This window comes from Chelon labrosus, assembly GCF_963514085.1.
Source record: "Chelon labrosus genome assembly, chromosome: 12".
Lineage (NCBI taxonomy): Eukaryota > Metazoa > Chordata > Actinopteri > Mugiliformes > Mugilidae > Chelon > Chelon labrosus.
In genome coordinates this window covers 10834946-10851177 of record NC_140345.1, presented here as the reverse complement: position 1 = coordinate 10851177, position 16232 = coordinate 10834946, and the positions used below count along the sequence as shown (strand labels likewise).

At 42.0% G+C, this 16232-nt stretch overlaps 2 protein-coding genes across 2 annotated transcripts in view; one reads left to right on the top strand and one right to left on the bottom strand.

Annotated features, from left to right (window-relative positions):
• The window catches only part of adam22 (ADAM metallopeptidase domain 22), a gene marked incomplete at both ends in the record, with an annotated part of 51154 nt that extends 43288 nt beyond the window's left edge, over positions 1-7866 (top strand). The window contains 12 exons of the mRNA XM_084557861.1: positions 97-202; positions 294-413; positions 769-937; positions 1287-1398; positions 2184-2274; positions 2369-2422; positions 3125-3325; positions 3704-3804; positions 4077-4143; positions 5125-5214; positions 6966-7089; positions 7699-7866. Of these exons, the coding sequence (XP_084413987.1) occupies positions 97-202; positions 294-413; positions 769-937; positions 1287-1398; positions 2184-2274; positions 2369-2422; positions 3125-3325; positions 3704-3804; positions 4077-4143; positions 5125-5214; positions 6966-7089; positions 7699-7866 (1403 nt within the window). The remainder of the gene's footprint in view (positions 1-96; positions 203-293; positions 414-768; positions 938-1286; positions 1399-2183; positions 2275-2368; positions 2423-3124; positions 3326-3703; positions 3805-4076; positions 4144-5124; positions 5215-6965; positions 7090-7698) is intronic.
• A 1542-nt stretch (positions 7867-9408) lies between these two features.
• On the bottom strand, positions 9409-14526 carry gtpbp10 (GTP-binding protein 10 (putative)). The gene is made up of 10 exons (XM_084557780.1): positions 14426-14526; positions 12957-13150; positions 12747-12838; positions 12490-12634; positions 12317-12390; positions 12169-12221; positions 11964-12071; positions 11779-11856; positions 11488-11611; positions 9409-11096 (listed from the first exon to the last, which is right to left on the bottom strand). Exons 1-10 carry the CDS (start codon positions 14456-14458, stop codon positions 10885-10887), a joined length of 1113 nt encoding a protein of 370 aa, XP_084413906.1. The 5' UTR covers positions 14459-14526; the 3' UTR covers positions 9409-10884.
• Between the last annotated feature and the right edge of the window lie 1706 nt (positions 14527-16232).

Here is a 16232-nt window from a genome sequence, read left to right as displayed (position 1 = left end):
CTCTGCAGAGGAGATCTCGCACAATTAAATATTGTTGGCACTTACGAGGTCCCTGATGTTTTGCACTCAACGTTATTTGTGTTGGGTCTCCCTCAGAGGCTACAGCAGCTGACAAGTTCTGCTACGAAAAGCTGAACATCGAGGGGACAGAAAAAGGCAACTGTGGAAAGGACAAGGACACCTGGATCCAGTGTAACAAACAGTAAGCCAGTCTTCTCTGTGACTGATACCTAGTGGATGCGGCTCTGGCTCATTCTCTCAAACTGATTTGTGTTTGCACTTCTGTGTCTCAGGGATGTTCACTGTGGCTACCTGCTGTGCTCCAACATCTCACCTGCCCCACGACTGGGAGAGCTGCAGGGAGGACTGACCTCATTCTCAGTAGCCCAGCACAGTGCTTCTCTGGACTGCAGGTAAAACTAATAGACTAAAAAGACTGATATATCCGACCTTGTTTTGCTCGCTGGTTCTCTATCTCTAAAATAACACCCCACTTGATAGCTGTTGATGACTTTCCTCCATTGTTTATAGTTTCACCCTCATTTTGGGTCCAGAAGGAAATTACTTGTTAACAAAGATATGGATGGAACTAATCAAGGGATCTGGGACAAAATAAGTTGCTCTGTAACTAAATTAAAACCTGAAACCCTCTGAACTAATCGGTTTGAAGATGGCGGCATAAAGAGCACATACACGCCGTACATACTGCAATGAAACCTGGTCTTTCTCTCATGACGTGTTACTGACTCAGTCGTGTTTGCTGTTCAGCGGCGCTCACGTGGTGATCGACGGCGACACTGACCTGGGATATGTCGAGGATGGGACGGCCTGCGGAACAGACAGCATCTGTTTCAATCACAGATGTCTCCCTGTGCAACAGTTCAACTTCAGCACCTGCCCCGGGACCACTGACAAGTCCATCTGCTCTGGACACGGGGTACCCACCAACTCATATCATACACTTACATAACTATTTTAGCCCTTCAGATGAAATGGATCGCTTGGCTATTGCTATTTTGTAACAACAGATGTCTGTCTTCACCGTCCTCAAATCCTACCTTCAAGTTGTACGCTGAATGATGAACATAAGGTGCACAGTAGATTATGGGTTACAGGAAGTGTAACCCTTGCAAAATAATTTGAATTGCCCTTTTTTAATTAGGTTGAGAAACGTCTCAATTGTGAACAGTGTTTACTTCAGACTCAATGTCCAGCTGTCTTTGCTAATCAACATATAACCACATATTCTTCTAAGCTTTTTTTCTCTTTATATTTTTGTTCTGCAGGTGTGCAGTAATGAGCTGAAGTGTGTGTGTTTCCGGGGCTGGATGGGAGATGACTGTAACTCCATGTCTCCTTTCAGTTACCTTGTGGTGGGACCCACTGCGTCTGCTTCAGGTAGAGAATCTATTACCACTCTACTCACAACCTGCCACCTCTGTCTGTTCAGCCCTCTCTCTACTTCCCATTTTCTCCCTCATGTCAACATTCAGGTCTACCTCTTCATACCTGTTCTTCTCCACTCTTTCCAAACTGCTTCATCTCTTTCTGTTTCTTATTATCCCTCCCTTACTCCAATCCACAAATACTTCAACCAGTTTCTTTGCTTTTTTTCGTGTGTGTCTGTTGCATTTATGTTTATTTTAGATCCTGTGGCGGGCTAACATCTGCTCTTTAAGACCAGCTGCATTTGTATTCACTGAACCACGCATGTCACTCTTTTTGTTTGTCATTATTTTCACACTCATTCTTTGTCGACAGGCTGATGTCTTTCACGGAGTGACTTGAGGTCAGATTTGAGTTCATCTTTCATTGTGTTTGTCCCGTCTTTGATGTCATTTCCCGGTCCTTCTCTTCCTCTCTCATACAAACTTCAGCTCACCACGGCTGGTTAACCGTGACCCTAATTAAAGTGGAAAAACAAAGCATTACGTTTTTAGTGTTACCCTCAATCCAAAGCACATGTAAGTTGCTCTCAGAGTAGCGCTGGAGGGTGACATCAGTTTATCCCCACTTGTCCTCCTTCTAAACTTTCCCTTGCTAAAGGTATTGTGTTTTTGTCTTCTGCCGCAGTGTTTTGTGGTTTGTGTATCCCCATGTGTATAGATTACTCAGGGTACATGAGACTCACATCCAATTAACACACATTTGGCTTCCCACTGTCCTCTCTTCCCTTGTCTCAGGTATCACCAGCACCAACATCATCATCGGGGCCATTGCAGGCTCGATCCTCTTCCTCGCCCTGATACTGGCTGTTACAGCCTGGTGCTACAAGTGAGTGTCCTTGTTGTTTGTCTGTGCGATGCGTAATAATGTGCAACAGATTTGGTGAAAGATCAATGATCAATGGCCACTGTCCTCCTCACAGGAGCTACAAGCAGAAACGTTTCGCAGAGTCAGAGGTTCACAGAAGATTCTGCCGGTTTGCTTAAACTTTATTTTTCATATGTTGCTTTTTCAGAGCTGTGATTTTTTTTCTATGTGTGTTTTTAGAGTTAGTTATGTTAATTTAACTGTTTTGCATGAGACACAATATTAATAGTTTTGAATAACACAGAACTCTTCAAATTATTCAAAAGCATTGTAAAGTATAAATTACAAATTAGGACTTATCTGGAGACAGAAAATATCCTTGACCAGTGGTTGTACACAGATCCATTACTAAAGCTTTAATATAACACTACAAATTTACTCCTACAAGCAGTAGTCTTATTTTATAACATGTCAGACAGTTTTGTCTGCACCAAATCATCACAGTTTGTTTTGTACAGGAACTAGCAGCTAAAGTGGAGCTCAGATAAAAGCACTATATTTTTCCTTGAAAACCAGTGCAGTCGAAGCAACACAAATGGGAACGCTGAAGTCTCAAATTTGGGTTTAATTAAAGTGCAAGGATGAATCATTTTAGAAACAAATAACATTTGCTCAAGAAGGTTTTAAGTAACTATGACGATGTTGTTCACCAACTGGAGTTGTTTTCAAGAAACTCTACAAGTCCAGTTGTCTTTCTTTAACCTTTTTGGATATTTGTTCAATGACAAAATCTGACAAAACCTTAAGCTGTGTGTTTCCTGCACTCGTGCTCCTTTCTACAGCATCCTAAAGCCCTCTTCTGTATTTCCAGGCAAATGCCCCCAGGTGACTATGTCACAAAGCCTGGGGATGCAGATTCATTTTACAGTGACATGCCTCCAGGCGTCAGCACAAACTCCGGCTGCAGCTCCAAGAAGAGGTCAGCCTGCCTGTCGCACCTGCAGATTTGCACCCTGTCCTTCACTCCCTCCATCCCATCCATTTCTCAGAACATCTCAGTGTTTGGCTTCAGGTGTGCTATCTCATCATCACTCGTTCATTTGCTTGCAATTGTGTGTGTGTGTATGTTGCATTCTCTGTAAGTAAATGAGCGGTCCTATCATGCTTTTATCACTATCATGGCTGTCATTATCTTTCCTAAAGTATTTGGAAATGAACCAAAATGTGCAAATTTGTGAACATTTTGGTGGGAATGGAGAATTAAGTGGCTGATTCCTCTCATATCATATTCAGCTGTCATACTAGCGTATCATGGCTCATAATTATTACACGGCATCTCCATCTTCTCCACCCCTTGGCCTCCTCTCTCATCGCAGGAAACGCAACAGATTTTCTAGGCGGGACATTGCTGAACTGTTTTGTTTTATCCTCATGCTGTATGTGTGCGTAGATCTAACGGCCTGTCCCACTCATGGAGTGAGAGAATTCCAGATGCCAAACACATTTCTGACATCTGTGAAAATGGGCGACCGAGGAGCAACTCATGGCAAGGTAAAAAAAATTATAATTTCAAGGTGGAGTACTGTGTGTTTGTTTCCCCAAAGCACCTGAGGTTAATGTCCTGAGCAGTACAACAAATTGTACAAATGTAGAAAAAGAAGCATGAAGCTTTAGTCAGGACATGAGGGGATTGTTCTTTATTTTATATCTTTCCTGAACCTGCACTCTCATGCATTGTACTTCCAATAAATGTTTTTCAAGCAATTGTATTTAACTGTACTTATATCGTGTTTACGGTGTGTTTATGTTGTGTTTCTGTGCAGGAAATCTGAGTGGCAATCGTAAGAAACTGAAAGGAAAGAAGTTCCGTGCTCGCTCTAACTCCACAGAGTAAGTCCCTTGTGGGAAGATGATCATGTTGTCAATGAACAACATACACACAATCTGCCGAGAAACAGATGTCACAGTAAAAGAAATCTGAATCTTTATAAGGATAAAGCTGGTATTATTTCTTATTTAATATTTTTCTTGTGTCAACAAATCACACAAAAAGACTGGAACAATGTTTTAGCGAGCATCTTAAAGATGTTTGTCATTTAGAAAAGTCAAACTACTTAACATGTAGTATGATCAGTGTATTGTTTGTTTTTGGTCTTTTGATTTGATTTGTTGACAGAATACAAATAATGTTACAGTCCCTATTTTAAAAGAGCTACTGTCCTCAATTATTTTTTTAACAAGGATAGAGAGAAATACAAATAGTACGATGCACTGAAGTCAAAAGACTTTGACATCACATTGTCTTTTCTTATCAGTTTGAAATATCTCTCGTCTGGCTTGTGAAATTTTACTGCACCTCTTAATCTTTTAAACATTTCTCAAAGCCTGTGAATAAACTGTATTTGCATATATGCCTGTTGACTGTTAATGGACGATAAGCACTGGCTGCCTCCCAGCCTGGCACGTTGGTTTGTTTCTGGGTTTGAAGGTCTTGGCATATGAAGTAGTCTGTAGTGCAGCTGTTATTATAAGCATGGGACTGACGAGAAGCTGACTGCCTGCAGTGATGTGACCAATATGCAACTGAGCCTGTGACACACACGACACAGTTGTTTGTGTTTTTCATGGTGCTGTTTTCATCTGACACCACACGCAGGTCTGTCCGCCATCTTCTCACCATTTTCTCAATTGCATCTTGTTCAAAATATCTTTGCTCTGCTCTGCTTTCCTAAAATGTTTCCTCTTCCTCTCTCCCCACACTTTTTGCTTATTTCTGGAGATTTTTATGTCCTTTTCCTTTCCTTCTTACCTTTTCTCTCTCCCCCCCTCCTTGTGTTGTGTCCATTAACCTCCCCCTCCCTCCCCCCACAGGTATTTAACCCCTCGCTCCAAAACAGAGTTTTATGATGTAACTAAATGGGTAGAAGATGTGAATAAAAACACTCAAGGACCTTTCCTTAGGTATTACCTCAGACCATGTCCCGTACCCTACACGCTTGTCTAAAACTCCCTCACGTTTGGTTTGATTTGTGGTATGGAAAGCAAGTTTAGAGCCAGCCTGGTCTTTTTCTGGAGATGCTTTGAAGTAACTTAGTTAAAGTGTTACAGAACATAGGCATGTTGCAACTTGTAGTTCTTAAAAGGGGTTGCCACTCAGCATCAAAAAAGGACAAAAAAAAGCTTTATGTTTTTACCAATGCCACTGAAGACTATTTTTATAAACAGCTGCATTTTTTATTTGCAGATTTTCATTTCCTGCTTTGTTGTGTTGGTGCAAAGGAAATAATGGCTTTGACTGCCTGTGCTAGTGTTATAATACAGTTATGATTCAGTCGTTTTATTCCTTGTTTCTCCTAATTCCCTCCTTTGCCTCTTGCTATCTCTGCATGTTCAGTGTTGTTCTGTCAGTAAGTGTTTGTGTGTCGGCCCAGCCTCGCTCTCAGTGACCTTTACGTGTCTTTGCATCAGTGTGATGTCACTGCCAAGCTTTGGGTACGGCTTTGACATCATCACCGTGCAGTTGTGACAAACCGTAGACCAACTCTCTGATCGTGTCCGAGGTCTATAGATAATTATGCCAACTACAGTATTTCTTCACTTCTGCAAACCAAACTCCACCGTATCAGTCAATCAGCACTGGAATCTATAGACCTTCCCCGTGTTACAACGTCTACTGAAGGACAGAAACGGTCCAAAAGAATGGGGAGACATGGAGCTTTGCATCAGGTCACAGAACAATACGTTCTGCAGGAAGAAATTGCCAAACAGCAGGCAGCAGAAAACATTTCAGACTGATGAGACAAACCTCCTGATGGCACAAGTACCTATAAGCACCAAAAGCGATAACCAATCAACACTGTCATCCTTGGAGCTGCACTTCTGGCATAGCTAAAAATAAGCTGTATTTCTTCATATTCAGATATTAAAAATAAAACTGAATACAGGAATTTATCGTGAGAAAAAAATTTCTTCTGGAACCAATGACCTACCAGCTCCACTCTCTCCACTGCTTTGACCAATCCAGGACTTTCCGATCAGCACGCAGCAGTGGTGCATATGAGCTACTGCACATGGGACAGGCTTTCTGCATCTGTTTCTGTGGATAGGACCTCTCCCTCTGATTCTTAGTATGTTGTTCTTACCCAGCTCTGGTCTGGTCTGCTGTCTCAATCACTTGCTCCCAGTAATAAGCATCATACACTGATCTCACGTATCAAGACAGTGCATCAGTTCATCTGGCAGAAGTTGCCCTTAGCAGAATGCTGTTTTCACTGTGGCTAAAGATCAATTCTGCACGTTCTTGTCTGACGACGTCTTACTTCTTGCTGAAAACGCTCTGCCACAGGGAAGCATGACTACGACTGCGCCCACACCTCAGCTGGGAACTGTGTACTATAGTGCGCAGGAGTAAATAGTGTGCACAGAGGTTGCTCTTGAAAGCTAAGCTTTTGTTGCACTGGTTTATTTTAACATGTTTATTTTTGATGAGCAGGAGTGAGAGCTTTTAAAAGCAACCTCTCTCTTTAGGAAGGTGAAAACTCAATAACTGGAGCAGCACAAGGAGGATGTTGCCCAAAGTCACAGGTGTAACATGAGCACAGGTTCCTGGATCTAACCTCATTTATTTATCTGTGTCTTTGGTCAACTTAATCCTACACCGACTTAAAAAGAAGAGGCCGTGGTTTAATAATGTCACTTCTTTTTTTCCTCAGGACGCTATCCCCTGCCAAGTCTCCCACATCCTCTACAGGATCTATTGCATCCAGCAGGAGATATCCATACCCTATGCCACCTCTCCCCGATGACCAGAGGAAAGCCAACAGGCAGAGCGCCAGGGCAAGTATCAGTCATAACTTAAAGCCAGATTATAGCACTAATTGGGCCGTGATAACAAATGCATCTGTGCGGTTTTCAAATTAAACAGTGGTTAAACAGAACGTCTGAGTCAAATGCGGAGCTCAGAGGCTGGCCTACTTTTTTTCCCCCCCTACACAGAAAATGTATTAGGAATCAATATTTCATTCAATAAACCATCAGTTTAAACAGCAGAATTCATAATGGCATTGGTATCGATAAAATCCTATCAATTTCCACGTCTACTATGAAGTGACTCTCCAAGAGTGAACAATGACAAATGTTAAAATATCTATCTTTCTCTCTCTCCTCTGTGCACCCGTCTCCCTTCTTCTTCTCTCTCCAGCTGTGGGAGACCTCAATTTAACAACAGTCATGCCCACTCTGCAAAAGACCTTAAAGAACTACACTTGTCTCTCCTTTTCTATGAATGAAAAACACAAAAATGAAACAAAAATGACTCGAAACAACTGAAGAGAAAGAGAGCGAGCCCCCGCCCCCCCACTGGACAGGAAGTAGAAAGAGGTGTGTTTGAGTTAGTGTGTACAAGTCAGTATCTCCGAGGCTGTTTATCAAGTGGGTGTCATCCAGTGGATCTCTACAAGACGATGCGGAGTTGCCGGAGCGGAAACCGGCTCCACATCCACTCCAGACCAGCTGGAGCTCAGACTGAGCTGTTCCCGTCTGCTCAAGCCTCACCAATGGGAGCGGAAACCCCCATCACTCCGACCCCTCCCGCCTGCCCTGCTACCCTGTTAACCTCCTCTTTAGCCCGGCTCTTGTCACTTCAACACCACCTCCTCTCTTAAAGGAGAGCAGCGGAGCCAGGAGCGTCCCATTGTATCACGCTGGATTTCATTTCCGTTTTGACGCACGTGAATCACTGTAGAAACTACGACACTGTATGCATGAGACAACCCTGTTTATCAGCAACCTCCTCCCACTGAGAAGACGAGCAGAACAGCGGTCTGATCTGAAAGGAAAGCATGCGAATGGGCAGTGATTTTATACCTTCTGTAGGTTTTCTCTCCACTAAAGGTTAACCCATATTGTATCAGCAGTTATAGCCCATAACCCCAGCTCATGGAACCAGCCTGACCCTGCCCTACTCTGCTCTCCCTCCCCTTCCCTTTGGTTTATGTGTGTGTGTGTGTAAATATGTACAGTAAAATACACACAAGAATATGTTTTTGCTTTTATTTTGAAAGACAAAAAGACAGAGAGAGTGTCTCTCCTCTTTTTTTCTGCTGTGTTGTCGACAGAAGCGGATCTCTGTAGATAAGACTCGAGACCCTACAGTCGTTCTTCCGTCTGGGTTTCTGTTTTTTTGTCCTCATTATTTCTCCCTCTGTAACTGTGACCTCTTTAACTTCCTCCATCCACAGCAGAATGTAAGTATTTTTTTTTAATATTATCTTAGCTCTATTTCCAACTCTGTGAAGAGCACACAGACGTCCATTAATGTTAATTGTGGCACATTGGGAGAGTTACTGAGGCGGTCATTGATGAGTATTAATTTAGCCCAAATCTAAATAGTTTAATGTGCCATTCCTGAGTGAAATTAAAAGACTAATGTGTGTTTAGTGTAGTTATAGACGTGCCACTTGTCACTCATGTGGTTTTTGGACATTTCCCATTCATGATAATGTTTAGTTCCCCCTCTACATTTGGATGTTTGAGGCCAGTGTGCTCCCACAAAGTCGCTTGAACGTGAGAAGAAGAGGTGAATATGGCTGAGTCGGGCCAGAACTGTGACTGAAATGTGCATTTTGGATTTAGCTGTGATGACTGAGATATTTAGCCTTGTAAATGATTAACTATGCTGTACAGTGCTTGCTGTTTGAGCTTGTGAAGACCAACAGCATGACAGTTCTATATCAAATTATTTCTTCCGGTAGGCCCATTTGTGAGAACATAACGGGAAACGAGCATGTCCATGATAGATTTTCCCCCTCATTGCCTTCTCCCGTTGTCTTAATGGGTTTGTGAACCGCAGCTTTGTAGACAAAGTCAGGACAGGAAGTCACAGGGCTTAAAAAGGATTGAGAATAGCTTTTTTTTTTCTTTTCTTTTTTTTAACGTGCTCCGACTGATGTCATGCCAGTTTAGCTATTTTAGGTGGATTTCCTGGAAATGAATCCCACTCCCCAACAGCAAGTTCTTTGTACAGTTACGACTCAATGCTCTACCTTGTGTAGAAACTGTTGTCTTAAGGCCTCATGTTTGTCATTTTACTGTTGTTTAGCTTTTGTTCCAGTGTGGGCACTTTTACATTTGTAATTCATGTAAGCATTAGGACTGTATAGGTAATACGATCTTCACAATATTGGACTAATATTGCTACTAGTATCTTTTTTATTAAGTACCTTTGTAATGTTCACTTCTTTTCTCAGCATTGTGTACAGCAGCTACTCGAACAGTAATTAAGTGCATTATTGTAATTATGTGTGTTGATGAGTTTGAGTGGAGACATGTTGAGTTTCTGTTTTTAACACATCTGTCCTGGGGCCAATAGAAGCTGAAGTTATTTTGGCATGTGCTGATCTGTATAAGGTTGTTGTAAATGAGATCTGTACGGGCTCATGATTTGCCTTTTACCAGAGCTGTCGTCTTTGCTCCGGTCTTCTTAAAGTATCGGTCAATGTCCAGCGGCCCGACGCTGAGGAGACCATTATGTGAGCTCCCGAGTAACGTTTTTAACATCGTGATACCGTGCTGCATCGAGACATTTGTCCCAGAGTCGTGGACATTGCACTGTATAACACTCTGAGGACTCTTTCATTAGGGTTGAGACCGTGCAGGCCGCAGCGATTTCTTTTGTTGTCGTCAATCTTCCAAACACATCTGCTGTATTTGCCTTCGCACACGGCCGGATTGACTAATACGAACAGGACAACTCTGGCAAATGTCCCCCACAGATGAGCTGTCTGTCTCTGTGCAGCCAGAGACTTGAATGTATTTGTGTACTAGAGCACACCAACCACCCAGTCTCAGCCACGTGCTCCGATCTCGTCAGACTCATCGGCACTCTGCTCCAGGAACCTTAAAACCCCCACATGTACTAATGGTAATACTGCAGTTGTCCCCTTTATGTTGTTTATTTTGCCTGTATGCTGTACAGATTGACAATTCAAAAATCAATCCCCCATATTTTTTTTCCTCTTAATCATTCAGTATTGTAATATATTTAATATAAAATAAAACTTTCATCAACACATTGCTTCCAGAATTTATTTCTTCAATCACTTCAGGGTGCAGACTGAAGAAATACATGACCTCAAGGTATCTCCTATAAAATTTATAACAGCAGGTTTTACAGCAAGGTGTAGATACATGGGACAAAGAAAGGACTGCTACTGCGTCAGTTCCCTGTGTTGAGATATCATCATCGGTATCGGGGCACCCTTAAAATAAATAGCATTTTAATCACAAAGAGCAATAAATGACAAAGAATAGCAAAACATTTCATAGTCATGTGAATCAGTTTGGTGTTCAAATAGTTTTATCAGTCTTTTACAAAGCAAGGTTCAACTTTCGAACACATGGAGCGTCATCAAACTGTCCGTGACAAACAAATGAGAATTGTCCTCCATTACTTCTGCAGACAGGTCTGGACTGAAGCTCAATACTTTCTGTTGTCTTCTCATTGGATGACGTTTGTCCATAAGCCCTGACAGTTCCTTTACTGTGCACTTTGTCAGCAGACAGGACGAGACTCATCTGTTGTTGTGCACTTAAGGTCTGTCTGAAGCACGAGGGATATGCTGTCCATGTTTATCACAAACGCCCTTGGAAGTGGCCCCTCAGTGCTTGCAGCTTTTCTCGATGGAAGGGTTTAGTTTCCATGGCTGCTTCTTCATCGAGGGACTGCCGGATGCAGCTTTTCAGATGGTCGACACCAAACCCGGTGACGGCAGAAACAGGAACCACGTGTCTGAAGGTCATATAGTTCTTTGGTATCATGTCATCAGGCAGCAGATCACAAAACTCTGCGGTGGGGGAAATAAGGGGAACAAAACAAAAAGCCAGTGTGCATTACTGTCTTGTTGATATACTGCAGGCAACACAAATGACTGTCTTCCTCTGTTCTCGTTTTTGGTCCTGATTAAAACTGTTCTGTCTTTATCAAAAGAATCGAATACTAGTACTAGTACTACATTGTGACTCCACCATTACTCCATAATAAAAAGTAAATATTAAATTCAAAATGATGTTTAACTTACAGGATATAGATCACTGTTTTGTGCTTTTTATCATGTTGTTAATACATGTACTGACATCCGGATCAATGTCTGATATATTACTAGTATTTATTGTTACACGCTTCAATACAGAGCTGTATATCAAAATGGAAACAGTGTTTAGATTCTTTGAATTTACCCTCTGGGTTTTGTAGTTTCTCCTTCAGCTCTGCTAGTTTGTCCTCTGCGTCAGGCAGATCCATTTTATTCACCACGAGTAATGCAGGCTTGGACATCAGCTCCTCTTTATACAACTCCAGCTCCTTCAGAAAGGAATGAGAAAGCAGAGTAAAAGGTAAGATAAATATACATAGCCGGTGAATCTTAATTCAAGGCAGATAAAAGGGAGTCAAACGAGTTTAGAAAAGGACCTGGCTGTGAGGGTTATGATATAACATATCACAAAAATAAATAATAGCTTCTGTCTCACCTTAGTGAGAAGTTGCACAGCTTCAAAGGCCGACCTAAATGGCGTTTTACTTGCCAGCTGGAAACCGCAGACATCAACCTGCAGTCAGACATAACACAACCAATCAGGACTCCATATTCATCACAGATAGTTTACATCAGACCACACTCAGACATACGTAGGTGTCAGCTTGTGTCACAACACACCACAAATAACAGCTGCTTGGTCCTCTCGATGTGTTTTAGGAACTTGTGGCCCATGCCTTTGTTCATGTGAGCTCCCTCAATCAACCCCGGAAGATCAGCAACAGAGATCTATCAAAAATAAAAACACCAGTCTATGAAGGAAACACACAATAGAGCTAATTCAATGGACAATTAAACGACAATACAGTCATTTTAATTTCCATACCTGCTTGTAATCGGAATACATCAGTTTGCCAATCTCAGGCTTCAACGTCGTGACTGTGGAATTTATAACGGATTTTATAAAGAGAAGATCATAGAATATTGATCAAATTATTTCATGTGTGTGTGTGTGTGTGTTATTATGATCTTACAAGCATAGCTGGCAATCTGAGGTGTGGCGTTAGACAAAGCTGTCAGCAGAGATGACTTTCCTGCATTTGGGAACCTGAGGGTGATTCAACACAAGAACAAAGTCACGATAAAACGGTGTCTGGGCAAATTTGAGCCTCAGCTTAAATCACTTTGTGCGTGTTTCTGCTCTCACCCCACAAGGCCCAGGTCAGCAATCAGTTTGAGGTCCAGTCGGATGTGTTTAGCTTGGCCTCTACCGGGCTCAAACCCAGAGTACAAAGAGCCTCCGGCGCCACCGTTAGCCACCAACAAACGATCGCCTTCAGCATTCAGGTCACCTTATAGGAGAAGCATTAAATAAATAAATTCTATTCCACTCCCACTTCATTACAGATACTGTATGTCTTTACCATAAAATGAGAGAGGTATTAGAAAAGATTCTAGACATACCAATTTTTCTGCCATCATCAGTGGTGACAGCGATACCCACAGGAGCAAGGACCTCCGCATCCTTCCCTTTCTCTCCTTTCAAAGCTTGGACGCTGTTGAAGAACGAAATTAGGACTATTACAAAACTTCTGCAGATCTCTAACATATTAAATTAATGGGAGTAAATGAGCCATGAAGTTTAAAGCAAAGGCGTCATTTAAAGAAACCAACCTGCTGTTGGCTCCGACGCCACCGACAAAACGTTTCTGTGGGTATTTGTCCTTGATCCCCTTCAAGGTCATCTTCTTTGACGCCACCACCCAAACATCTCCACCTTTCCCTCCTTGGCCCCCAAGACGGGCCAAACCCATACCACCACTGCCTCCACGGACGTACAAGCGGAGGTTGTCCACAAAGTTTCCATACTGCAGACAGAAGAGAAAAAAGGAATCATATACTTGAATTATCTTCAAAAACCAAGTTGACCTAAATTGATCAAATGGTTAACCCTTTATCCCTCGTGCTACCCTCTTGCATAATCTCTCTCTGTCTGTCCATTTGCTTGGGGTCCCAGAGGCCCCCAAGGGTAGCACGAGGGTTAAACGCATCATTTGTTGGCATGACAGACACATATAGCAAGAAAAGACCATGACATTTGACAGTGAAGCCTTCCTTTAACGTTGATGGCTAAAGTCATACAACTATAAGTCAGTACAATTCATATACTGACAATAATAACAGAGCCCACAAAACTCGAGGCTATACTTTCTGCGTCAGCTCAGGAAGTTCAACATGCCTCAGGAGCTGCTGATCATGTTCTACACTGCAATAGTCCAGTCTGTCCTGACCACATCCATCACTGTCTGGTTTGGATCCGCCACCAGGCATGACAAGGTCAGACTGCAGAGAACAGTCAGGTCTGCAGAGAGGATCATTGGTACCGATCTTCCCTCCATCCAGGACCTGTACCGGTCCCGGGTCGGGAAGCGGGCCAGGAAAATCACCACAGACCCCTCACACCCTGGTCACAACCTGTTTAGACTCCCCTCAGGCCGGCGTTACTTGGCAATTAAAGCTGATTCTGATTCTGATTCTGAGACCACATAGATAAGTTTGGGGAACGCATGATGCCCACCAGACTAGATTGTTGTAAGAATAACAAATTAAAACAATTATTAACACAATCATAAAAAAGGTTTGCAATAATGAAAACTATTGATCCCCTAATCAATAATACAATACAAAGGATATTAGAAGTCTATAAAATAACAAAAATGATGGCAAGAAAATATGTAATAATCAAAATAATAGTCGCAGCCCTTGTCATCCGAGTTTCTTATCCATACTTTCATAAAACCAAAGGAATTATGTGTCACTTTTGTACATCCAAGAGATGTTGTGTGTTATTTTAGGTCCTCCGTCCTTCTCCAACTTTCTGTTAAGCAAAGTAAATTGAACCTACAATGTTTTCGTACCTTTTAAAATAAAAGCCCATAAAGCCGTGATAGCTCGTAAATATGATTTTGTTCTTATGCTTTTACTGTGCCTTTTAACATTACTGTTAGCTTAGCGACAACGTAGTGTGTTGATGTTTTGACCGTGCTAGCAGCCTGTGACACTGATAGCTAGCTTTCAAGCTAATGTCAAACATTGCGGCTGAACATTTTATTTACACAGTGCTTATCTGCTGCAGCACATACCTTCCGGAGGCAAATCCTACTCAGGTAGACCATCTTCGGTGGCGTTTATTGCCACTTTTCTAGCTAGCTGCTAGCAAACATGTGTCGTGTGAAGGACAGGAAGTGAGCCGTTGGCTTCTCTCCTCTGATTGGATGAGGAGGAGGAGTAGAGGCGGGGCTACAGGACAACCGTGACTTCAAGCTCAGTGGTGTGGATATGGTGAGGTTTTTTTTTCTAATGCACAATGAACAGCACATATTCAGCTACAGGAGAATTTAGCCAGTTGAAATGCAGCAGCAGAAATAAATACTTTTGATGCTGAAACCCCACATAGTCTACAGAGATTTTCACCAGGGTTACGTTTCCATTAAACTTAAATGCTTTAAAGTGAGGTACCCAAACATCCAAAGCGTTCTACAAATGCTGCAAATCACTGTTAAATAAATGCTTCAATTTACCAATATGTTTATTTAACACAGTATTTCTGTGGTATGGGACAGAGTTTTCTGTCAGAGTCTCTGACGTCTGGTAAAGACAAATTCTGGTCCATCTTGAACAATGTTTACACACCCTCCACCTGGCAGCAGATTCAGGCAGACAGCCGCATTCATTGACAGGCCGCCGTCTCTGTCCTGCTCCACTGACAGGTTGAGGAGGCCATTTGTCCCTCAGGACATATGGCTCTACAATAACTCCCTGTGAGGACACAACTGGACTGTGGTTTCTTAATCCGGACTGTGTTTCTATCATATATTTTATACAGAACTCATACACCTCATTACTTACTACTACTATCTATCTCTCTATCTCTCTATCTATCTATCTATCTATCTATCTATCTATCTATCTATCCCACAAAAGTTGATGTTTATATTTAGTCTCTTGGGGATAACTCACCTCACCTCGTGTCACCATATGCTCAACAGTTTCCATTTTTAGTCCCACTAATATTATCAGTATGATGTTTAAATTAGAAACTGATCAACAAATCAGGACTACCAGAACTGATAGCAATGGTAGTATATAGCGTATTAGCGTATCACATTTGCGTGCAAAAGTCTGAGCAAGTAATAACTTATGGTAGTTTTTCAAGTGAAAGCACGCAAATTCAACTACCGCACTAAATATGCTTTAGTAGCCTTTTTTTTTTTAGATCTTTTATGAAAGTGTTGGTTTGTAATTTCATGAACTCAAAAATATCTGGGAAAAAATTGTGGCATCTACAAAACTTTGGGCCCTCCCACTGAGCAAATATCTTTTTTCTTTTTTTTTTTTCTTGATGGCTGAATATGCAGCTACAGTGCTCTTTCCTGCAGATCACTTCAGGCTCTGAGATATTTTTAGAGCAGCAGTTTAAGATCAGCCCACAGATCTTCATTGATGTTTGAGTCAGAGGACTTTGGGAGCCACTCCAAAAGCATCAGCTTGTATGTCTTCTCTTTCTTCTCTATTTCATGGTGGATTTTCAGGTCTGCTTTGGCTCTTTCCCATGCTGCGCAAGTAAGCCTCCTCTCTGTGTCGGTGTCTTGATCACATTCACATCCAGATTTTTTATATTTTGTGGAATCCATTCTTTCCTCTATCTGTGCAGTATTCTCTGAGCTACACAGTTTCCACCTCCATTATTAACGGTTGGCAAGCCATGTTTTTCAGCAAGTGCTGTTCCTTTTATTCTAGCATGTTTGGTGATTGCAGGAGGCAAGGAGCTTAATTTGAGCTTCCTCTGTCTACAGCACTTGTTTCTATGCAGAGTTCAAGTGTTGACGTTTGTGGTGAGGTCACAAATAAAGTTTTCGTCCTGACAGCGCTTCAGCAGAACCTTCCTGG

Bases quoted from the DNA above. Each gene is read 5' to 3' on its own strand.
- gtpbp10 (XM_084557780.1), bottom strand. From the start codon at position 14,458: ATGGTCTACCTGAGTAGGATTTGCCTCCGGAAG. The intron at 12,839-12,956 runs GTTGGTTTCTTT...GTTCTTCAACAG, and splicing joins GGCGTCGGAGCCAACAGCAG to CGTCCAAGCTTTGAAAGGAG. The intron at 12,222-12,316 runs GTAAGATCATAA...TAAATTCCACAG, and splicing joins TCAGATTGCCAGCTATGCTT to TCACGACGTTGAAGCCTGAG.